The sequence below is a fragment of the Armigeres subalbatus genome, chromosome 2 (assembly GCF_024139115.2).
Source record: "Armigeres subalbatus isolate Guangzhou_Male chromosome 2, GZ_Asu_2, whole genome shotgun sequence".
NCBI lineage: Eukaryota > Metazoa > Arthropoda > Insecta > Diptera > Culicidae > Armigeres > Armigeres subalbatus.
Genome location: NC_085140.1, coordinates 271,214,233 through 271,239,227, shown reverse-complemented (window position 1 = coordinate 271,239,227; position 24,995 = coordinate 271,214,233). Strand labels below are relative to the sequence as shown.

The window sequence follows — 24,995 nt, the reverse complement described above, 5'->3', positions numbered from 1 at the left end:
TATCGTTTGCTTAGATGGGAATTCCAGTTCAGTGTCTGGAAGCAGCTCTTGTCAAAAATTTTATAGCATCCGCCATTATGGTAAAAGTGGAAAGCTGGATAAGCCATTTTATAGAAAGCTCATATGACAGGAGACCAAACACTAATATTTACATTTTACAAGGAACATTTGCGAAAATGAAATGAAATGATGATGATGATGACGAAATGATGATGGTTTACATGCAAATTTACCAAAACAAAGACCGAGCCGTCCACTCAAAATTTCGATCAGCTGTTCGAATCTGTCTCATAAAATGGCTTATTATTTATCCGGGCCTCGCCGCTTGGGAAAGGCGGGCCACCCTGGGCCACCCCGCTTGGCAAGTGTAACATTTTTCGAACTGGAATCTTGTAGGATATTGGTTAACCTACACTACTGCTGATTTGCTTCATACTACATGCAGAGCACGGCATACAAAAAACAAGGCAGGCTCAAGGCAGGTTTTCTGTATTCGTGATGCAGAGGAGGCGCAATGCACCGCATATAGGGCACTGCACGGACTGCTTTGTCCCTTTCTCGCTGCAAAGAAATTAGAAAACAACAAAACGTCAAAATTTATGAAGAACGAAAGAGAAAGAAATGTTCAGACAAACTCAAAGGAAAAAAAAGAAAGAAATGTTCCGTGTAGTGCCCTATTACCCCCGCGTGTGGGCCACAAAGGGCCACAAGCAATCATTATTTTTCAGATGATGACTGTTTGATCATCATCTGTCAGTCTTGTGTCATCGGCCATCATCGTGTCATATTCTTTTACAAAAGATTTGCGATCAAGGTTTGCGCTTTTGCTTTGCGAGTTTCGAGCCTGATACATGATTGTCTGGGCTTGTCTGCCGGCTGCTTTGCAAAATTTTATTTTAAGCGTTCAGTATTCATTTAAATGTGGAAATCCGATCACAAATAGTTGCCCACAAAGATGAAGTTTAAGCTGTGCTACAATTTGGTACTGGTAAGTTCCAAACGTTTGAAAATTCGTGTGTAGTATTGTGCTGTGTTTGAAGTGCATTCTTTTTGTTGTCGCCGCCACGTCAGATTTTTGTACGCTTGTCTGCCTGCTTGCCCTTTATTATTCGGTTGAATTGTTTTGATAATAATTAAATTTGAAGTCGTTTAAAAGTGCACAAATACCTATCTATACCTAATAATTATCTTTTTTATTGCTTTTTATCTATGGTTGGAATACTAAACAGAATCATTCTATTTTTGTCTAAAATTGCCGATTAGGAAAAATAGATGCTGAAAAATCTTGACTTCTTGCCCTGAAAATAAAGTCTGTACCTACAGAGTCACATAAAACTAAATAAATAGAAATCCAAATTAAAATTAAATTACAAGTATTAATAATTATGTGTATACTGGATAAGTTTTGAAAAACATGTTTGAAACCACAATATGTGTGTATGTTTTCCAAAATTTTGCAGATTTTATTTCCATCCCAACGTAAGGTGTTTCAGTTTTGATCGGTTTGTTTTAGAGCCGACTTTTTTTCTCATATGTATAATATGTATAACAATTATTTGAAACTATCCCATTAGTTCAGATGTTACGCAAAATTCTTGGTTTTCTGAATAATAAAAAACTTGTAAAGTAACAAAAAATAAAGAAATTTTAATAAAATCGGTCAAGAAATTCAAAAGTTATGCATTTTGTAGAACAATATTGTAGGAATCAAAGATCCACTGTCCAACCAATGGTAGTTTATCAGCTTCTGATTGGCACAACATAATTGATATATCAAAATGAAGGAAAAAGTTAGTTCTTTGTCACCACATTCCCTTTACATACTGTATGTAATAGATTATGGACATTTTTATTATATATCCATGTTCAACAAACATGTATTTATTGTTTTAAAGTTTGTCTATTATGTGTCCTATCTTGTCTTACTGAAATTATGAATTTAGAAGGAATCGTTAATCATGCGCCATTTGATCAAACCGTTTTACTTGCTGCGTACATTGACTTTTGGCACCCGGTGGGATATAATCATTTCTACCTAATTATCTTTTGTATTTAGCTGAAATGAAATTCAAAAATGGTTGACTGTCTCTGGGTGAGTGATAAAATCGGGATATTATTGTATCAGAAAATGTGTAAAATAGAACATTTTTCCTAAAAATGCTGATAATTATATTCTACGTTGATTGACCAGCAGTCAGTAAATAACTAAAGCTATTTTTTTCAGTTTTTTGCATTTGTGCTACCATCTGTACTATGCAAAACCAACACCAAGAGTGCTGTCGTTGAGGGGATTACCGACATGAAGGAGCTGAAGAAGCTATTCCGTACCAAAACGAACGTGCTGGTAATGTTTGTATCCAGCATGAGAGAAGCACACAGTGCTCTGGTTGCCTTCCGGGAAGCAGCAGAAATTGTCAAAGGACAAGGCACGATGGTTTTGTTCGACTGCGGCAACACGGAGATGAAGAAAATTTGCAAAAAACTCAAGGCCAATCCGGCTCCATACACGTTGAAGCATTTCAAAGATAGCGACTTTCATAAGGATTACGACCGACAGCTGACAGCCACCAGCATGGCCAACTTTATGCGTGATCCCACCGGAGATCTACCGTGGGAAGAGGATCCCGTTGGCGTGGATGTCGTGCACGTTCCGGATTCCGTGGTGAGTTCTAGAACAAAAGCGCGATTGGCGTACATCTGGTCGGGGTTCTGCCAAACTGCAAAAAACGGCTTTTTGACTGACTTGTAATATTTAGTTCGTATCGATTAAGGAACACGAGATCATTTCATATCAATTCATACGTAAATACATTTGTTGTAGGATATTTTTAGTTATGGAGCTGAGTGATATCCGATACGATTTGCGATCAATTAAATATGTTAAACGAAAGCTTATGCAGAAAAGTTGTTAGTTTTTTGTTTGCGCTCGGTGCGATTGGGCAGAACCCCGTCTAACTAGTCTTGTTGCTTAAACATATACCTAATCACAATGGTCTTGATCATGCACGTAAAATGTTATGGGTGGGATTGATGTCCAAATAGATGTTTTCATATTCATATTTTCAGCTGAAATTTTTTATTTACTTTGCTGAAAGAGACAATTGCTAGCCTCGTTATCTCTTTTTTTTAATGTAATTGTACAACTGAATCAATTTGTTATTATTAAAATTAGCATAATAAATTAAATTTTAAAATATTAAATTTTAAAATATTAAATTTTTTAATAGTTGGTTGGTTTGTTCGTTAAAGTGTCAAGTAGGCGGTGTGGCAATCTGACATTTTCATTTAACTAACAACATGATCATCTTCAAGGCTTTAGGAAAGTTCCTGAAAAAGGAAGTTCGACCAATCTTGGTAATGTTCTACGCCCCGTGGTGTGGATTCTGTAAAACCCTCAAACCAGAATACTCAGCAGCTGCAACCGAATTGAAACCAAAATACGTTCTGGCTGCGATCGACGTGAACCGGCCCGAAAATTCCATCATCAGAAAGCAGTACAACATTACGGGTTTTCCTACGCTACTATACTACGAGTAAGAACATGTTTGAGATTACTTCCCGATCTAAATGTATTAACATATCTTTGCGTTTCAGGAATGGTCGCATGAAGTACACGTTTGACGGTGAGAACAGTAAATCCGGAATAATAGCGTTCATGAAAAATCCCGCTGCACCACCAGCCACCAAACCGAAGGAACCGGATTGGGCATCGGAGGCGAACTCAGAAATTGTCCACCTGGGTAGTGCCAACTTTGAGCCGGCCTTGAAGGACGAAAAATCCGCGCTGGTAATGTTTTACGCACCGTGGTGTGGCCACTGCAAGAAAATGAAACCCGAATACGAGAAGGCCGCGACCATTATGAAGGAGAGCAAAATTGCTGGCGTTCTGGCGGCACTGGATGCCACCAAGGAGCAATCCATTGGGCAGCAGTTCGGAGTGAAGGGCTACCCTACGGTGAAGTACTTCAGCAATGGAGAGTTCAAGTTCGACGTGAACGTTAGAGATGCAGACAAAATAGTTGAGTTTATGAAGGTGAGTGCCGCTGGAAGCCCTTTCAAAATGTTAAGCAGAAGCTACTGAATATTTGGATTTAATTGGATTATTTACAATATTTAACCACAGGTGATGATGCCGAGTGTTTGAATAGTTGATTGAAGAGTATAAAATTGCTAATGTCGTACCTGTTTGCGTTACTAATATCTAGGTAACTTTGACCTGGCAGTCAAAGTACCGGTACTACAAGTGTCAAGCCAATGTTGGTGATGAGACCATTTGAAGCTTGTTGAAGCATAGTTCTAGTATTTATGCTTCTACTGTTTGAATTAATGAGATTTTGCTTATACAATAGTGACATCTGCTGTTCGAGCGCGTAAATTTCCAATTTTCCTTCTACACAGTTGAATGCTAAATTATAGTAGGTATGGAGATACAGAAAAATCGTTTGAAACGTTAGAAGCGACATGGGCGTAACTATGGTAATGTGGGGCAAGATGGCCACCTTAATACTAAAGACACACTGGTGGTACAAGTACAGCAACCGTTCGTTAACTGGGCTAAAACACCAGCCCAGTTAACGAACGCCGCTTTTTAACTGGGCTGACGAGGGAATTCGCGATGCATTGTTGTGATCGTGTTTTACATGAAGCTTAAAGAATATGCCATTCAGAATCCCCTCGTCACCAAGTGTTTGTTGTTGTTTTTTGACGGATAACTGCTTTTTAACTGGGCTTTGGCCCAGTTAGCGAACGCCCAGTTAAAAAACAGTCCAGTTAAAAGGCGCCCAGTTAGCGAACTGTTGCTGTACCACGGTTATATACCCTAGTACATATTGTACCATGGTTTTCCACGTTGTACCAGCATGGTACAAGGTGACACACTAGTGGTACAACTTGTACCATGGTACGAATACCACCAGTGTGTCATTAGTATAAGCAAACGAGCATATAGAGCTGTAAATAAATTTCGATTATTTTATATTATGGTCTAATAGGGGCAGTAGGGGCAATATGAACATACGGGGCAATATGAGCCACCCTCATTTTGAGCTTATTGACAAGTTTTATCATGTAAAAGTTATTCGATCTTCAAGAGGATGCTCCACATATGCATCAACGTGAAAACAGCATTAAAATTCAATTCGAACATGGAAATACACTTGTAAAATACAAAAATACAAAATGTAAATTTAGGGAAGGGGGGAACGGCTCCTGGACTTCATCTCATGGCTCCGATATTCATCCCATCAAAAACAAAGCAATGCAAAGGTATTTGATTTGTTTCTTATTTTTGTGATTTTTTTCAGCAGTAAGCATGCATGTTTACAAAAGAAGCGACGAAAATGGTGCCGTTTTTCTTTGTTTCGCGATGAGATGAATATATGTTCAGTGAGATGGAGATCGGAAAAGTTCCCCTATAAGATTTGAAGCTTATAAATAAGGTTTTGACACAAAACTGATTAAAATACAGGTAAAAAATACACCACAATCAAAAGATATATTAAAATTGAATATTGTGCACACATGTTTGTATTGATACAAATCTGAATTTATCATAAGACTTTTTTTTCCAAAACCAGTCTCTATGGGGGCAATATGGGCATACCTGCACAGAGCCAGATATCAGGCCTTAAAATGCGAACAAGTTCAAATTTCAGTAGTCAAATACAAGAATATTATCATATATGTAAGATTCATTACGGAAAAATTACAAACAGCGCATTACTGCGATTGAAACAGAAAAAAATGACCATTGACCAAATGAAATGTGGCTGTTCAAACGGTGAAGAGTGGCAAATCGGTTCAGTCCGTTGTTGTGCGTTTTTTTGGTATGGAATACTCACAACTGTTGTGAGAATATCATATTCTTCCATATTACGATACTTTTTTCGCCTAAATAAACGTTTTGGATGGGTGGCCCATACTGCCCCAAATGATGGCTCATATTGCCCCGTATAGTTGGGAACACACATTGAAATCAATACATTTTCAAAAGTTCATTCCAACAATTTCCAAACGCATTTTTCGTCAACTACATTTGAACGATGTTTTTTGAGCTTTTCAGCGCTTTCCTTAGGTGGCCCATATTCCCCCGATCACCCCTACAACGTTTCCAGGCCTCCTCTAGTGTGTCAACATAAATAACTATTGATATTTAATAATTGAATATCAAAATTATATTATCGATTCGAAAATTGATTGTTTTGTAGCTCAACTTCTACTATGTGGGGCAGGATGGCCCCCTCTGTGGGGCAAGACGGCCACGTAGCACACTTTGTGTTATAAAATAAATTGCTTTGGAATAATTTCGTTTTTATGTTTATCAAAAACGATGCGAAAATAATGACAGTTTATTATTTACATTATACTGTAATTCAATCAATTCAATTCAACTTTATTGATTTAGATTTTTAACTTATTTCAATTACATTTCATCGGCATGTCAAATCACAGACACCTGATTTTGAAATTATTTGTTTGTAAAAATATGATTAGTTGTCGCATGACGGGCGTTGGGTCCAAGAGCATTCATGAAACAAGGAAAGGCATACGAAGCATTTAGTCCATCCTGCGCCGCATACTGAAGCACTAAAGCAAAGCCCACAAACAGCACAAATAGAGTCTTCCAAATTTTCCTTCCCTGTTTGCCGCTTCGTTTGCTTCGATCCTGATACTTTGGAGAGCGTTTTTTGAGCTCGCTTGAAACCTCGTCTCACCGTCAGGATGTCCTTGTTAGCTTGTGATACCTTCAATGCTCTGCAATATGCTTCATCGGTTAACTTGGACGCTTTCTCCTTTCGGCGTTTTGATATTTGTCTTCTCTTCATCATCTTTCGTAATCACAATATGACAGAAAAATCGATGCTGAGTGATGCTTGCCCGACCCCTGATGGCCACCTAGTGGTCCTCCGGGAGTTCCGGACACCCGGTAAGGTGGTCAATTTCAGTGATTCGTCCAAGAAAACTTCGACTTTTTCTAAACCGTTTTTTGTAGTAATGCCAGAGCAAAGCCAATGCAAGATTTACTTTGGTGGCCACCTACTGGTCCTGCGGGAGTTCCGGAACATCCGGTGGTCAATTTCAGTCATTCGTCCCAGAAAGCTGTGACTGTTTGCTGTAGCAGTACTTACTTGATACTTGATGGGCTACAGGTCTGCGATGAACCTACGCCGAATGGATTATCTTTCTCCACTGGACTTGATCCTGGGCCAATCGCTTCCAGTCGCCCTGAACATTTAGCGCCCTCAGATCCTCTTCAACTGCACAAAGCCATCGTGTGCGCGGCCTTCCACGAAGCCTGCGGCTTCTTCCGGGTTCTCTACTAAACATTATCTTTGCTTGACGTTCTTCCGGCATACGAACAACCAGTCCAGCCCACCGTAGTCTGCCGTGTTGTATAAGCTTAACAATATCCAGCTCTTTATATACCTGGTACAACTCGTGATTCATGCGACGCCGCCAGATACCGTTCTCCTGTTTACCGCCGAGTATTGTCCGCAGCACTTTGCGCTCAAACATTCCGAAAGCTCTCCGATCAGCCTCCTTTAACGCCCATGTTTCATGGCCGTATAAAGCCGCCGGAAGAATCAGAGTAGTATACAGCGCAAGTTTTGTTTTCGTTTGCAGACTACGGAACTTAAGCTTGTTACGAAATCCGTAATAAGTTCTATTTGTAGCTGCAATACGCCTTTTCACCTCGCGGGTAACATCATTATCGCATGTCACTAATGATACACAAATTCTCCTACCACTTCAAATTGTTCATCATCCAGCACCATTTCGCTACCACTACCACTAATGAACCCACATCGATTGCCAGCGACCATGTACTTCGTTTTGACGGTATTGATCGTGAGTCCAATCCTCGCTGTCTCCCTCTTAAAAGGCACAAAAGCCTCTTCCACGGCACGGTGATCAATCACGATAATATCGATATCGTCCGCAAATCGCAGGAGCCTATGTGATCTTGTTATAATGGTACCGCTTCCACAGACAAACAGACATAACACATTGAACATTTACTCTTCAAAATCATCGTCGTGCAAACACTAACGATATCTGTTGATTTCAGTTAGTTGGGCAAATCACGAACCAGATGGCGGTAGTGAGCAAACGTCAAACTCGAGCAAATCAGATGCGCGCGCCACGAGTGATCGATTGGCCAACTAATGATTATTTAAATTGACCAGTAAATCAGAGAACGATGGTAATTTTACGAGTGTTATGTCTGTTTGTCTGTGCCGCTTCTTTGCACACCAGCTCTCCTAATCGCTCCCTCGAGCGCTATATTGAACAGTAGATTCGAGAGTGCATCACCCTGCTTTAATCCATCTAAGGTAACAAATGACGTCGATTCCGCAACCCTTACACTTGATTTCGATCCGTCTAACATTATACGAATCAGCCGTATCAGTTTTGCCGGAAACTATGTTCAAGCATAATTTGCCATTATTCATTCCGTTTCACTGAATCGTACGCCGCCTTGAAATCAATAAACAGATGATGTGTCTGCAAGTTGTACTCCCGGAATTTATCAAGGATTTGTCTCAGGGTAAACATTTGATCCGTCGTTGATCGGCCCTCCCGAAAACCTGCTTGGTATTCGCCGAATAAGGACTCTTCAAGCGATCTCAATCTGTCGAACAGAATACGGGACATAATTTTGTACGCCGAATTAAGGAGGGTTATTCCTCGGTAATTGGCGCACTCTAGTCTGTGCCCTTTCTTAAAGAGAGGGCAAATGAGGCCGTCCAACCAGCTAGACAGCTTCGACATACTATGGTGCAGACGTTTGAGAAGTTCAGCCGGAGCTGGTCCTTCCCCGCAGCATTATTATTTTTCAGCTCTTCAACAGCTTTTTTAACCTCATCTAGTGTAGGCGACTCCATCGTCGCTAATATTTATTCTGTTCAAAATCTCGAAGTGTTGCTTCCACCTGGCAGCCACTTCGGTTTTATCTGCCAGCATTTTTTTTTGATTTACGGATTTGTAAACTTATTTTTATAAAGATTTTCCTATCGGAAATAAAGCACGTATTCATAACAGTTCAATATTAAGCTGTCCGGTTTTTCTAGAATACGTTTCAAAGTGAAAAAGTACTCGTAAAACAGGGATACCAATACTTTTACACAAAAAGGTGCTGGTTGCATCTGACAATTCGTGACAGCGCTTGCTGGTTGCAGATGAAGTTACATTTTTTCCTCTTTGCAAGTCCCGTCCCAGCCTACCACTTCTCGTGCTGTTGTGCTCACCGCTCCATGGATCGACATCCGAGAAATGGTACCCATCCACCAGAGCATGGTCTATCTGGTTGCAAGTTTCACCATTTGGGTGTCTCCAGGTGTGCTTTCGGATATTCTCTTGTGCAAAGTAGGTGCTACTGATGGCCATCCCTCTGGCAGCAGCGAAATTTACTAGCCGTAGGCCGTTGTCATTGGTAGTGGAGTGAAGGCTCTCCCTACCAATTATGGGACGGAAAAAGTCCTCTCTACCGACCTGAGCGTTAGCGTCTCCGATAACAATTTTCACGTCATGCTTTGGGCACTCTCCATAGGCTTTATCAAGACATTCATAAAATGTGTCCTTCACGTCGTCGGATTTATCGTTTGTCGGTGCATAAACGTTGATTAGGCTGTAATTGAAGAATTTGCCCCGTATCCTCAACACACAGATTCGTTCGCTGATGGGTTTCCACGGCATCACTCGCTTCATCTGCTTGCCCATCACTGCGAAACCAACTCCATGCTCTGCTTTAACGCCGCCGCTGTGATAGATGTTATACTCGAATGCAGTGTTGGTCGTGGGGTCCACGGCTCGGAATTCACGTTTTCCGGATCTGGGCCATCGGATTTCTTGAATAGCGGCCACGTTCACTCCAACCTTCTGCAGTTCGCGAGCTATAAGGCTCACTCTTCCAGGTTCATTTAGGGTCCTGACATTCCAGGTACAGAGTTTACAATCATAGTCCCTTATTTCGTTGCCGGGTCGGTTGCCAAAAATAATGTTCTCTTTTTCTTCTATCTCCATTTTTCGTGATATTTGAGAGGCTTCAGGCTTGCTGTAGCTGTGCCAAAGCGAAATCAATGCAACATCACTCATTGACCCCTGGTGGCCACCTATTGAAGTGGTCAATCTTAGTAATTCGTCCCAGAAAGCTGAGACTTTTTTTGTAGCCGTTTGTTGCAGCAGTGCCAGATTGATCCCTGATCACCAGGGATCCATTGATCCCTGGTGATTACTTTCTGATCCTACGTGAGCTCCGAAACATCCGGAACGTGAACAATTTCAGAAAGCTGCGACCATCTTTAAACCGTTTGTTATAACAATGTTAGAGCAAACTCAATGAAGAGACCACTCATTGAGCCCAGAAAGCCATCCAATGGTCCTCGGGAAGTTAGGGAACTTGGATAGTGATTCGTTCTATAACACTGTGACTTCTCATGAATTGTTTGTTTTAGCATCGTAAGATCCAAAACAACGCAAAGACCACTTATTGGCCCTAAGTTGCTATCAAGTGATTCTTCGAGAGTCCTGGAACATACGAGGAAATGACCAGTTCTGAAATTGCGTCCTAGAAAGCCGCGGATTTTTTTTTTTTAAACCGCTTGTTGATGTAAGTTATAACAGATTCGTTGCAAGGACAACTCATTTGTCCTGCTTAAGCGTTTGAGATTTTGTTATAGTAATTTGTATTTACTACGATAAGAAGCGGTCAATTTTAGACACGCATCATATATTGTATCAATGTGAGAGCAACATCATTGCAAGGATTGCTCATTGCTTAGTAGTTACCTGGAAGTATCGAAACATCCCGAGATCCCGAGTAGTAGTTAGTTTTTGCAAATCATCCTAGAAACATGTTACATTTTTGCAAACCAATTATCGTGCAGAAGAAAAACAATATCATTGCGAGAATGACTCATTGATCCCAGGCGATTTTATACGGACAGTCAATTCTTGTAATTCTGAGTAGAAAGCGTCGACTTTTCAGCAGTGGTCAATTCCTACAATGCTATGTAGAAAGCTGCGACTTTTTATAAACTGTTTTGTAAAAGTAGTAAGTCACTACTCACTTCTCGCTTCTCATTTCTCATTCAGCATAATGATTACTCGGTTCTATACTATTTCCCAGAAAACCGTTCCCCAAAATTCCATTTCCCAGAATATACCATTCCCCAGAAAATCAATCCCCAGAATGTTTCTCTCGTTAATCCGACTGCCGAATCCATACAAATGAACCAAAACAAAATCACAGCATAAATTGACAGCATAATGTGTTTAAATGGGTGTTGATACTTTTTAATCCGGAAAATTCCGAATTAGCGAGATCCAGACTAACGAGTCGTCGGTTTAGCGAGGTCCGGGTACGCGGGGGATACTGTATATAGATAAGCATGATTTCATTTCATCGCAAGACCATAATTAAAATCATTTGTCTTGATGAGTTGGATGTGCAATGGCCATTGTGGTAATTATTAGAAACTATAGTTTCAAATACAATGTGCCTTTTGCCATAATGACCATAAGGTGCCCGCCAGAGTAAGGTTCCTGTCAGAGTAGACGCGCCTACGCGACATCGCGCGAAAATTGCACGCAAAGGAATAACAATTAATAATAAGGAGCTGTCAAATCGTATGGACGCTTCGCTTCGCTTCGCATTTCGCGTCTACTCTGGCCGCACCCTAATCGCGATGTGCGATGCGACGCGACGCGACTCACGCAAGGGATAACAATTATTATCAATGAACTGTCAAGCTGCACTGTCGCGTCACATCGCATAGCATGGTATGGACGCTTCGTTTCACATTGCATTTCGCGTCTACTCTGGTCTACACCCTAAGGTGCCTGCCAGAGTAGACGCGTCTACGTGACGCGGCGCGAAAATTGCACACAAAGGAATAACAATCAATAATAAGGAGCTGTCAAATCGTATGGACGCTTCACTTCGCGTCTACTCTGGCCGCACCCTAATCGCGATGTGCGATGCGACGCGACGCGACTCACGCAAGGGATAACAATTATTATCAATGAACTGTCAAGCTGCACTGTCGCGTCACGTCGCATAGCATGGTCACGTCTATTCTGGCTTAGCATAGCATATGGTCATGTCTATTCTGACTTCACCCCAAAACAGAAAAAAAATCTTCTTATTTTGAAGCATGCCTTGAATCAAATAGGGACCCACGCATTTGCCCGGTATAAGGCAATTAAGTCAATGATTCTTTCTTTTAAAACGCGCATTTGCTGCTTCGATACCTTCCGGTTGTTAAAAGATATAAGCCTTCCAACCATAGATTTCCGCCAGTGACCTGTCACTGGACCGATGATTGCTTCATTGTACTTTCTCGTTTCTCCAACATACACCTGTATTCAACTTTGGCACGCTGTAACTTTTTTTTCCAATGACCGATTTGGTCGAAATTTTGGTAGTGAACTGCAAAAATGTTGAAATTTTCTATAGATCATATGTCAAACTCCCTACACTGAGATGTACAGTATATATATATATATGACAGGTTCAACGCAAATTGAATTATTCTGAACTTGCTCAACATGTCTTGATTGATTTGGCCAAGTAAATGCAGTTTTTAGGTTGGTAGATACACCTGGCTTCGACATTTTTTTTATTTCTATTTTAGTCAAATTTATATCGCAAGTCCTTAATGAAATAATTATTGTTATTGTACTCCAGAATCCATCGGAGCCTCCCCCACCCCCGGCACCAGAAGCACCGTGGGAGGAGGAACAGAGTGAAGTGGTTCATCTCAATGAAGAAACATTCAAACCTTTCCTCAAGAAAAAGAAACATGTCTTAGTCATGTTCTACGCACCCTGTAAGTATACAAATCATTTCCCATTAGCTCAATAATTTAAATAATTTAAATAAACCTGCACATCGTTTCAGGGTGTGGTCATTGTAAGCGCGCTAAGCCTGAGTTTGCCAACGCCGCCGAGCAATTCAAAGACGACCCGAAGGTCGCCCTGGCTGCGATCGATTGCACCCGACACAGTGGAGTCTGCTCGGCGTACGAAGTTCGTGGGTATCCAACATTGAAGTACTTTAGTTATTTGAAAACCGTCAAGGAATACAGCGGAGGCCGAACGGAAGCTGACTTCGTTAAATTCCTTAAGGATCCCGATATGCCGCTTCAGGAGAAAGTAGCCGAACCGTTTGGAGATTTCCCTGGATCGGATAAAATCATCATAATGGGTGATAAGAATGCGGATGAAGTGCTGCAAAACGAAGATCGCCTGCTGGTGATGTTCTACGCTCCGTGGTGTGGACATTGCAAACGAATGAAACCTGACTTCGCTGAAGTGGCCAGTCTGTTGGTGAAAAACAATGTCCCTGGTAAGGTAGCGGCTATTGATTGTACGGAGCACCCCAAGACAGCAGAACGATTTGAGATTCAGGGATATCCTACAATGAAATATTTCGTTCGGGGGAAATTCATCAAGAACTACGAAGGTAAACGCACGGCCCAAGCCATGTTTGAATTCATCCGTTCGAACGGTGCCAGCCAGAAGGATGAACTGTGAACTCATATTTTGGGAAATGTACTTCTCAAAACACAAAGGGACATAATTTGTGATCTGATGTAACTCGCACAAACTGCGCCACGAGATAGCGAGTGATCTTTACTGTATCTGCCTCAGTTTTAATATTCCTCTCTCTACCTAAACTTTTCTTGTATATTGAATGATCTGTACTTTAAGCAACCCTTCTCGAATGATTAATTTATCTGAGCGATAGTTGTCGTATATTGTAAATTATTAAGGACATCGTGAAGCTAATCCACTTTAGCGAAACCAAGCAACTTCAAGACTTTTTTGAATGATCATAGATCGAGAGTGAGTGAATGATTCTGTCTGATCTGTGGAATAATAAAGTGCGTATGAAGTATAGGTGTTTTATTAATTTAAACGTGTGCTTTGGACTAATTTGTTTGATCCGAAACTTCGACCTATCGATCGTTATTGTTTCACAGCATGCAATCCATAATTACAATCATCGTTGTCGATAAAATTCCATGAGTTGAACATTCGGTCGTAGAAAAATCCTCGAACTCTGTGCGTCTTGCATCCATATTTGCTGACCAACTTGGATATCGTTTCCGGCGAGACAAACTTTTCGTAGTAATGAGTTCCTTTCGGAATGAATTTGAGGATATACTCTGGAATTATGATGAATATAAACCATGCCAACATGGTTTGATTTTCGGTAGTCACAAACAAAGATCCACCAGGCTGTAAAGTTGCGAATTGAATAATTTCAAGTTATCTAACGTAGTGGTTGCAAAATAAGCTCACCTTTAAACAACGAATGCATGCTTCCAAGATCGATTCCTTTTCGTCTACGTGCTCCATAACTTCTGAGCACACGATTGCATCATATGTTCCGGCGAACTTCTTCACGTGCTCCTCCACCGTGATGTCATGGTATTCGATGAGGTTTTTCAGTTCGCTGGATTTGGTATCCAGGTGAGTCTTGGCCAAACCAATCATCTCCTTGCCCGGGTCTACCCCAACGACGTACGCGCCGAGGCGAGCGAGATCCTCCGCAAGAACACCGCCACCGCAGCCAGCCTCGAGGATTCTTACGCCCTTCAGTGCATCCGGTTTTAAGATGTCCCCTCTCGCGATACGACCGGTGTCGGCAAGGCCCTCGACGACTAATGGAACTCTGGAATATTTTAATAAGTTTTGGTTAAGGTTGAGCAAATTAGGTGGTACATGAAATAATTATCAATATTAGTGGCCGGGGTTCTGCCAAATCACACCAAGCGCCAACATTTTTCGGCCAAATCTTACGGTTAGCAGATTTAATTGATTACAAATCGTATTGGATATCCCTGAATACTAGAACTGAGGATATCCTTCAGCAAATGCACGTATGAATTAATAAAAAATCATTTCCATTTTCCTTATACGAACAAAATATCTCATTGAGTGACTTGAGCCACTTGGTGCGGTTTGGCAGAACCCCGACCAGTTTGTAAATCAAAATAATATTTTGAGTATGATTCACAACAATATCTAAATTCTACAAAAATAAGTCAGTCAGTCAGACAAAAAGGCATTTGGAGCGGTTTTGCAGAACCCCGACCAATTGTTTCTAAAACAAACTTTGCTCGAAGCTTTCTCAAGTCTGGTTATCTAATATGCGGCAAGACATCTATCTACTCAAGTACAGCTAAGTTAACGTAACTGATGTTAACTGTTGATGTTGGAATCTTACCTGACTTGATGGAAAGTGTGCAACATTTTGGCTGGACCTTTGGCATCCCACCACGTTTCAACCATCTTCGCTAGGTGCGCAATCTCCGTTTTGCTAACACTATCTTTCGGTGCATCTTCTTTCGGGCGGTTGTCATTCCTGTTGAAATGATAAGAAAGATTGGTGATGATAAGCATTGTTTGTGAACGTATTGACCTTGGGGCATACTGCCTGTAATCGCATAACTGCCCCATATGAACAGGGAACCAAGCAAAGATGGACAGATATGCGGTTACAGGCAGCATAGGTATTTCATAATTTAATATGCTGATTTTGTTAATGTTCTGAAACAATGAAGATCCTTTAAATTGAATAATGTGGAAGATTATATTATAAATTACTATTGCTTCCAAATGGGCGAAATGGATTTTAACCTTGATTATTTAAAAGGTCTTCTCGCATTGTAATCGAACCATGCTGATCAGATGATATGACTAGCAGATATAGTGCATTGTATTCTAGTTGCTCATCGTGTGATTACTGTTCCCAATATCGAGGTCAAAATCCAAATCTCCCTTTTGAAATCTAAGCCTCGAATTATTGTAATTACCGAACTATTTCGTACTGTTCATTTGACTATCGAAAATGAAATTTCATTTTGCCACTGGTCACGTCAGTTGCTATTTAAAAATAGGATGCCTAATTATCCCGTAATAAGAATTAAATACATGATTGTAGCAACTGAATATTTTTCCACATTTTATTGCAGTATTGAAGTTTTAATATTTGAATGGAAACGAGTTGGAAAGCTTCAATAGTGTTCTCTTCAATGCCTTCTCTTCACCCAGATGACATAATCATGTGGGCGTGGGCAATATAGCATAGCTGCAAGAAAAGGTTAAAAATATTCCATTTTTCCTCAAATTCACCATGACTCAGCGAATTCGAAAAATCCGGCATGTGATGAACGTCTTTCTGATTTTTTCACATTTTATTTAATAAGGAGTTAATTGAACTTCATGTGTTTCAAACTAATAGTGTTGTATTGTTGATTTGAATATGCATGTTTCATAAACCAATGCACAAACCAATGCATCCGATAACGCTTGCCAAATATGTAATAGGTACTGCAACCAGGTTTACGCTGATAGCAACAAGTGACAAATTGCACGAGTGTGTACTACGTGGATTCAACATCACTGGATTCTTATATGTAGTAGGGTAATCGTGCCTTTAGTAGATGCAGTGGTTTTTCAATACATGTTCCTGTTGTTATCGTCTTTCAAATGTCTTCGAATGATATAATGAACGATAGAATTCGACCCCAAATTAGTCCATTAAAACTATTCAAATTGTATGTTTTAATTGATTATAACCAATATTTAGAAATATGTTCCATTAGTTGATTTATTAATACCTCTACCTGTGTTCTATTCAAATTGCTTTACTTACAGTCCAATAATGGAGATTCCAAAGTTTTTCTCCAATAATTCTCCAACAGTATTGAGCTTCAGAAGTCGGATAATACTTTCTAATATTTTAAACACTATGCCCAGAATTATATAAATTCCGTAGAATGGACTCATTTTGCCGGTATCGATTCAAACCAAACCAGCGAAAATGCGACTGACTCCTAATGTGAAGAACGTTGCAAATGGGCTGCTGAATAGAGACTGATAGGAGCATATGCTGCGTATGCCTATATCAATTATTGAACACATTACCACAAACTCACGTCGCGCCGCTCTCGCTTTACACTTTAATAAATATAAATGTCTTGAAGCAATGTTGTATAGGTGGGGTGACTGGGATATATGATGTCCGTTCCCTTCAAATTAATCTTAACACTTAAACTAGGATTGCAAGTCACGCGAATTAAAATTTCAAACACCTTCTATTATATCCGAATAACTCATATACTAGTATAAAATATCTTAATGTATAAAACACTTTAAAGTAATATTTATTTTATTTTATTAGATTAAGAATCCTGCTCAACGGAGACGAGCCTGCCTAGGGCTGAAAGTCACCTTAATAAAGACAAAAAAAAATCCTGCTCAATCAAATGATTATAGCTGATAAAAACTGCTTATCTGCCTATGTTCGCACATCAGTCCCATCTTTGGCTGGGGTTCCTATTCTTGGACAAAATAATATGCGGTTGTGGGCTGTTATGTATCGTACTAATATTATAAGCTTAGGTTATTGAAAAAAACGAGCAATGGGTAATGTTTCAAACATAACCGCGAGTAGACGTAGGAATTATATAAACGTAACGTATTTATATTTAACTATTTATGGGGTTTGATTATAGGTATTGATATTGGAAACAACAACTTCCATGCTGTGTAGTATTATTAGCAATAATTAAATACATAATCAGAATTGCTTTGTTTCTAACTATTAGGCACTTATTTACTCACGCAAATGTAGGGTATTTATAGATTTCTTATTGATGATAGTATTTAAAGCTTAAAAATTCTCTTAATACAAATTTTGGAATTGGGCTAAATGTGCTATTTTAGGGGAACTGTCCCGTTTTCCAGGTCATTGAAAATATATTCATCTTATCGTCAAACAAAGAAATGCAGCACCAATTTCGTTGCCTCATATTACTAACATGTGTGCTTACTGCTGAAAAAATCACAAAAATGGGAAACAATTCACCCCGAGATGAGCCAGCCTTGGGCTGCAAGTCTCGTTAATTTCTCAGAAAGTAAAAACCAAAGTATAATATAATGTATATTGAAATATTCTTCTGGAAATTATTTTTTTCGGACTTTTCTAAAACATTTACGGCGAAATTTTCTAATCTAAAATGCAGGCCTGGTAGCGAGTCACTTTTTAAGTCTAGTCACTAAAAAGTCACTATTTGCATCCAAAAGTCACTAAAGTCACTATTTTTCGGAAAATGGTCACTAAAGTCACTGTTGTAAAAAAGTTCAAAATAAAAATCATTTGTTCCTAGGTATTATGATCAACCAAATCAAATGTGTTAACGGGCTTGGTGGTCATGGTATGGCTACCACTTCTGCCTCTTACGCAAAAGGTCGTGGGTTCAATCCCATGCCCTTTCTATTTCTATCTTCTACGTTACATCTTGACTAGTTCTGGCGGTTCGATATCTGAGCGACAAAGCTCGTTTCTGTTGTCCAACTTACACATACCACCTTTCCATCACTACCACATTAGCAATAACCCTTTAACCACAGATAACAGATATTTAGGCTGGTATATCATACGTGTGTAAATATCCGCAACCGTTGATTCAAATGCATCGAACATTTAAAACGCGATTGGCAATCGTTTGGAGATGGCGCGATGATCATTACTGTGTAAAACGCAGCCTTAATACAACTGTCAAACATATTGGCTGCGTTCGACGGTTATTTATCAGTTGCGTTCGTATGTACTGCCGCAATCAGTTGAGTAGATGGCAGTAGTGAGTCAACGTATATCATTTCAAAAGTTTACACATGATTTTCAATAAAATTTGTTCTAGCTTAAATATCTGTTATCTGTGCTTTAACCAAGACAAACCTATGCCATGAAAACCCCTAGATTTCAATAAAATTCCGCATGAACTCGTGGCGAGTCTAGAGGCGTTCTCGGCTTACAGTGGGCGAGTGACTGCATCATCAATTCCTTCCCATCCTCGATAGACCGTGAGGACGTGACCAGCGCCGGTATTGACCATTTAAAATACAAGAGCTCTCGGACTGCGTACATTGAGGTTGGAGAGCAAATCCCATGCTTCCAACCATTGGTTCACTGTGCAATTACGATTGTTCTGGTCAATCACGGAACTACCACAGATAACAGATATTTAAGCTAGAACAAATTTTATTGAAAATCATGTGTAAACTTTTGAAATGATATACGTTGACTCACTACTGCCATCTACTCAACTGATTGCGGCAGTACATACGAACGCAACTGATAAATAACCGTCGAACGCAGCCAATATGTTTGACAGTTGTATTAAGGCTGCGTTTTACACAGTAATGATCATCGCGCCATCTCCAAACGATTGCCAATCGCGTTTTAAATGTTCGATGCATTTGAATCAACGGTTGCGGATATTTACACACGTATGATATACCAGCCTAAATATCTGTTATCTGTGGAACTACAAAGTGCACGGTCATCTTACCCATGATCAATTAAATCAAATGTGGATCTGGTAGCAATATATTAAATTAGGGAAATATGCACCCAAAAAGTTACAAGTGTGTTGTGGAAATCGTCAGGTTATTCCCGATTCATGTCAACTATGATCTTTTTTTCACGAATTTTGTTAAAATGCGAAATGCGAACCTCAAGTAAAGAATTCAGAATTTAGGAGTTTTGGTACCAGAACCACGTAGTCTGCGTAGAATAATGAGCAATAATGTTAATGTTAAATGGTTGTTAAATCCGTTTATGATTGTTAAATCCGCCTTGCGACCCTTCGAGATAAGTCTCGAAAAAAATGTAAAAGTGATTCTATTTATTAACAATTAAGAAAAGATACCCAAAAAACTAGTGTGGAGGTGAATGAATTGGTCGGAGTTTTTAAATCTAAAACAAAACCAAAAAACTAATTAGATTTAAAAGATTTTTTAACTCGAGATTTTTTGGCCACATATTTTTAATTAACTTTAATACTAAAGTCTGCCATTTAGAAATTAAAGTTTATTAGAATTTTTGGATTGGTTTTTGGATTTTCAAAATTTTCCTCAGAATGCCACGGTAAAAACTTCATTTAAATTTGTTATTAAACCATAGTTCAATAACAGGTAAAATCGTATTTTAAAAATTTCTTCATTATTTTGTATTTTTTCAATCAAATGATCATACCAATTATTTATAAACTTTGTGAGTCCAAATAGTCTAGGAATCTATAAGATAAATTTACATAATTCTTTAGCTGTAACTTCGAGCTCATACTAAAAAACAAATGTTGTTATAATCATCCACATAATTGTGTGAAACTCATGAGAGCGTCGCAGACTGCTTTCATCCTCTCCCTTCTTACGATGAAGATGGGCGTGGCCAGTAGCAGTAATCATCATGCTTTTATTGTTTTTGCCTTTTCTTGATTTCTGATAGCATTCTACATAAGGATTTCAAAAATAACACACTAGTTTGCAATCTACGAATTATACCGTAACAATGCTAATGCAACTTGTAGTTCTACACCCGGTTCAAAACAACATCTAAAAGTCACTATTTGGTCACTTTTTCTGCAATTGAAAAGTCACTATTTGGTCACTTTTTTGTCATCGTTGGTCACTAAAGTCACTATTTTGAACGGCATCCATCGCTACCAGCCCTGAAAATGGATATTAGCACCATTGCTGATTGAGTATCATTTAATTGCCAATACCTTCTGCGAATGAATAAAAGTAATTTATTTTTAATCATGAAATAATAAAAATCCCTTTTAATGTACGTGTTGTTTAGTACCGACCCCAACTTACAACTTAACATGGCCCATGACTCGTTCCCATCCCGGAAGGATGTGGATTATGAAACCAAAAACTTTCCCTGGTTGAGCAGACCAAATCTCTGTGGGCTAATTTTATTCTCCTTTTCGGGCTTAGCCCCCCTAGAAAAAAATTAGCCCCCCTAGGATTTGAAAAGTTAGTTAGCAGTGATATCATTTTTCAACATATAGCATAATACATTACTGAAAAAGTTTGAAAACAAAAGAGTAATCTGTCATATTCCCTATCACAATGAAATGAGTTGAAGACAAATGAGCTTGATTATCATTTCTGAGAGAGATTCCTGAAGGATATTGAAATTACACTTGCTATTAATTTTGGAAAGGCAATAGCTAATTGATTTGAAAGCATCATAGTAAGCTTGATATGAACAACAGGATCATTGAAGTAGTCCAACAGGAATTCAGAAGAATTCACACTGGTTTCCTTTTGGTGTCGCTGAGGGATACCCTTGGGAATCTGTGGGGGATACCCTTCATTATCCATGAAGGGTTTGTTTCAGAATCTCGCGTTGATTTTCTTCGGCATTCTTCCGGAGTCGTTCGAATATTTGTTTTGGAATCATTCGGAATTCCTTGACGATTTGTTTCAGAGTACGATTGGAAGCTTGGAACATGGAACTGCAAGTCGCTAGGTTTCGCAGGTTGCGACAGGATGATTTACGATGAATTACATCCCCGCAACTTCGAGCGGCTACCTTCTACTAAAGCTGTGGCACCACCAACGAGCTGGGAACCGGCTTCATAGTGCTGGGTATAAGATGCGCCAACGCGTGATTGGGTGGAAGCCAATCAACGCAAGGATATGCAAGCTGAGGATTAAAGACCGTTTCTTCAACTATAGCATCATCAACGTGCACTGGCCCACACGAAGGGAGACCCGACGACGAGAAAGAAGCGTTCTCGCACAGCTGGAGCAGACATACGATGGATGCCCACTGCGGGACGTCAAAATCGTCATCCGTGACATGAACGCACAGGTAGGAAGAAAGGAAATGTATAGACCGGCCATCGGACCGGATAATCGGCACACCGTATCGAATGACAACGGCCAACGATGCATAAACTTCGCAGCCTCCCGCGGAATAGTAGTCCGAAGCACCTTCTTTCCCCGCAAAAATATCCACAAGGCCACATGGAGATCACCTAACCAAGAAACGGAAAACCAAATCGACCACGTTCTAATCGACGGTAAATTCTTCTCCGACATCACGAACGTCCGCACTTACCGCAGTGCGAATATTGAATCCGACCACTACCTCGTTGCAGTATGTCTGCGCTCAAAACTCGGAGTCGTCCGCCGCGGCTAAACATTGGGCGGCTACAAGACGGTAGACTAGGCCAAGACTACGCGCAGCAGCTGAAAGTGGCACTCCCAACGGAAGAGCAGCCAGGCGCAGCGTCTCTTGAAGATGGCTGAAGAGATATTCGATCCGCCATTGGAAGCACCGCAACCGCTGCACTAGGCACGGTGTCCCCGGATCAGAGAAACGACTGGTATGACGGCGAATGTGAGCAGTTAGTTGAGGAGAAGAATGCAGCATGGGCGAGATTGCTGCAACACCGCACGAGGGCGAACGAGGCGCGATACAAACGAGCGCGGAACAGACAAAGCTCGACTTTTCGGAGGAAAAAGCGCCAGCAGGAAGATCGAGACCGTGTAGAGACGAAGCAACTGTACTGCGCTAATAACACACGAAAGTTCTATGAGAAGTTGAACCGTTCACGTAAGGGCCACGTGCCGTGATATGTGTAAGGACATAAACAGGAACCTTCTTACGAACGAACGTAAGGTGATCTAAAGGTGGCGGCAGCACTACGAAGAACACCTGAATGGCGATGTGGCAGACGAAGATGGCGGTATGGTGATTGACTTGGGAGAACGCGCGCAGGACTGGACTGTCTCCAGGGGCAATCTCCACACGCACTGGAGACAGACTCTAAAATCCACACTGCGTTTGACAATACCCGTATATGACAATGTATCTATCTTTTTCTCCAATAGTCATCTGAGGAAACATTTTTTTTTCACTCAAACGACTCACTCACATATTTTGTTATTAATCAACTTTTTCGAAAATGGTTTCACATTTATTTATGGTGCTGTTTCATCATATAAAGCTCAGTTATAATAATCTCTGATAATCTCAACAAAACCTAGTTGGTAATTTGTAGTTTTATTTCGTTATTTGGACTGCAGTTATTCGTAATGTCTTGCCTTTTAGTACAAATCGGTCCAACTCCTGGACTGGAATAACTCTGAGTGCTTTCCCTACATTTTGTCTCTTTTTATGTATTTCGTTGTTTTTATTTTCATGTAATCTCTCCAAATAGACTGAGATTGTGAATCTCCTGTATTTGCTATTAATGGACTGGAATCACTCGTAGTGTTCCCTGCATTTTATTTTTTCTCCTTATTTCAAATAGACTGAGATACGGAATCTCCTATATTTGACTCGTATGGACTGGGACTATTAGTAACATCCCCTACATATGTAATAATATATATATATATACATATATATATATATATATATAGACTGGATTATATATGTGTACAAAAGTACAATTCTTTGAACAAAATACAACTGCAGCATTCACGTTATTCTGTCAAGGAATTCGTTATCCAATTCTTATGATTGACAAGCAAATATACTTAGTAGTAGGAAGTGGTTAGTTAGTAGTTAACATCCAAATTATATTCTCGAAAATTTCATTCTTCATCGCTTTACTTTACTTTTTTTCAATGCGTTCATCTTCATCAACGGAGTATATTTCATGGCAGATATTTCAGATCCGCTTCATCCTCGTCGCCATTGTAGAGATTCGATCTTGATAAAAGCACTCCCTCTCTGTCCCGGTGTCAAAGTGATTCTTTATTGTGACAATAGTGTACTATGATAGTATACAATATTTTCAGCGCCGCTAGGTTGCGAAGGGCGACGGAGGTCCTTCGTAGCTTAGTTGGTTAAAGCACCAGTCTAGCGTACTGAAGGATCATGGGTTCGAGTCCCATCGAAGGGAAAGTGGTTACCTCCAATACATTTTCCAAATCAATATCTTCCACATATGAGTTTTCACAACATTGTAAATTAATGTCCAAGTCGGGTGGTTTAATCCCCGGAAATAGGCAATTAACTTTGATTGAACAAAAAATTGTTTTGAACAATTTAGCACAGAATCTTTCCATTTCTTCGACACAGATCAATAGTTTTTGGCAAAACTCAACACCCTGTTGCACTTCCAGTGCAAAAACTGTAAGCAGGACTGCATAATTGCTCTTCAAAGTGCGTGGACATATGTAGTTTCTCAAACAAACGAAAAAATTTCATACATTCCTGAACAAATTTTTTTTTCGTATTTTTTCCAGAATACGTATTTTTGGACGAGGATTCAGAATATATAAAAATCTCACTTTGGCCAAAAATGTTACATATGCAGTTTCTCAAACAAACGGTTCAAGTATTTTCGAATGGTTTTTTGGCATAACATATAAGGTTATTTTTTACGTGAAGATATATCGTGAAATTGAGACTAGGTTGGATTGCTGCGTTCTCCAAAACGACATTGAAAACGACAAGCGTTGTATTGTGCTCTCGTCCGCAGTCTGCTAGAATATGCAGTCGTTGTATGGGCACCCTTTCATACAACATTGACTAACAGAATCGAAGCGCTTCAACGAAACTTCATCAGGTATGCTCTCCGGGTACTACCTTGGAACAATACGGCTAGCTTGCCCCCCTACGAAGAATAAATAAATCTGCAATCGCTAGCTGCCAGAAGAAAACTTCTTCAAAGACTCTTCGTGTTCGGAATTCTTGCTGGAGATGTAGACTATGGCTTTCTCCTAGCTAAAGTACACATCAACGTGCCTCGAAGACATCTACGGCATTACACGCTTCTTGCTGAGTCTACTCACCGTACAAACTATGGATACAATGTGCCGTGGAACATGTGCTGCCGCATGTTTAATGAAGTAAGTCTAAGTCACGTGTTTAATTTTAATATTAGTAAAGAGGCCTATAAGCAGTGGTGGAAATATGTGAACCTTACTCACAAAACGAGAAGTAGGCAATGCGAAATACTCGCGAACATTTGTTTTGCCTTTTTCTTGCCTACCTACTACTCGCAGAGAAAACAAAAAAACGAACCCCGAAAAATGTTTGTGAAGCTTCGCGAGTCATTCGGGTTAATTTGCCAAAAGTCATAAAACAACCTCGGAACAGGTTTTTCAAGGATGTTCGAGCAAGAGAACAGCTGTTTATTGTTATTATACTCAATCCAGTTGAAACC

The 24,995-nt window shown here is 39.9% G+C and overlaps 2 protein-coding genes across 2 annotated transcripts; one reads left to right on the top strand and one right to left on the bottom strand.

The window, feature by feature from the left end:
• Positions 1–809: 809 nt before the first annotated feature.
• Positions 810–13,921, top strand: LOC134212226 (protein disulfide-isomerase A5). Its single transcript, XM_062689888.1, has 6 exons — positions 810–988; positions 2,225–2,662; positions 3,313–3,533; positions 3,595–4,033; positions 12,689–12,830; positions 12,902–13,921. Exons 1-6 carry the CDS (start codon positions 956–958, stop codon positions 13,534–13,536), a joined length of 1,908 nt encoding a protein of 635 aa, XP_062545872.1. The 5' UTR covers positions 810–955; the 3' UTR covers positions 13,537–13,921.
• Positions 13,894–16,903, bottom strand: LOC134212228 (ubiquinone biosynthesis O-methyltransferase, mitochondrial-like). Its single transcript, XM_062689889.1, has 4 exons — positions 16,667–16,903; positions 15,236–15,373; positions 14,308–14,680; positions 13,894–14,244 (listed from the first exon to the last, which is right to left on the bottom strand). The coding sequence occupies exons 1-4, from the start codon at positions 16,798–16,800 to the stop codon at positions 13,972–13,974; spliced, it is 918 nt and encodes a 305-aa protein (XP_062545873.1). The 5' UTR covers positions 16,801–16,903; the 3' UTR covers positions 13,894–13,971.
• Positions 16,904–24,995: the final 8,092 nt, after the last annotated feature.

Excerpts from the sequence above, each read along its gene's own strand:
- LOC134212228 (XM_062689889.1), bottom strand. The coding sequence starts at position 16,800 with ATGAGTCCATTCTACGGAATTTATATAATTCTGGGCATAGTGTTTAAA. Across the intron at positions 14,681-15,235 it reads CACACTTTCCATCAAGTCAG|AGTTCCATTAGTCGTCGAGG; the intron begins GTAAGATTCCAA and ends AAAATATTCCAG. Across the intron at positions 14,245-14,307 it reads CATGCATTCGTTGTTTAAAG|CCTGGTGGATCTTTGTTTGT; the intron begins GTGAGCTTATTT and ends GCAACTTTACAG.
- LOC134212226 (XM_062689888.1), top strand. The coding sequence starts at position 956 with ATGAAGTTTAAGCTGTGCTACAATTTGGTACTG. Across the intron at positions 3,534-3,594 it reads CCTACGCTACTATACTACGA|GAATGGTCGCATGAAGTACA; the intron begins GTAAGAACATGT and ends TTTGCGTTTCAG. Across the intron at positions 4,034-12,688 it reads AAATAGTTGAGTTTATGAAG|AATCCATCGGAGCCTCCCCC; the intron begins GTGAGTGCCGCT and ends ATTGTACTCCAG.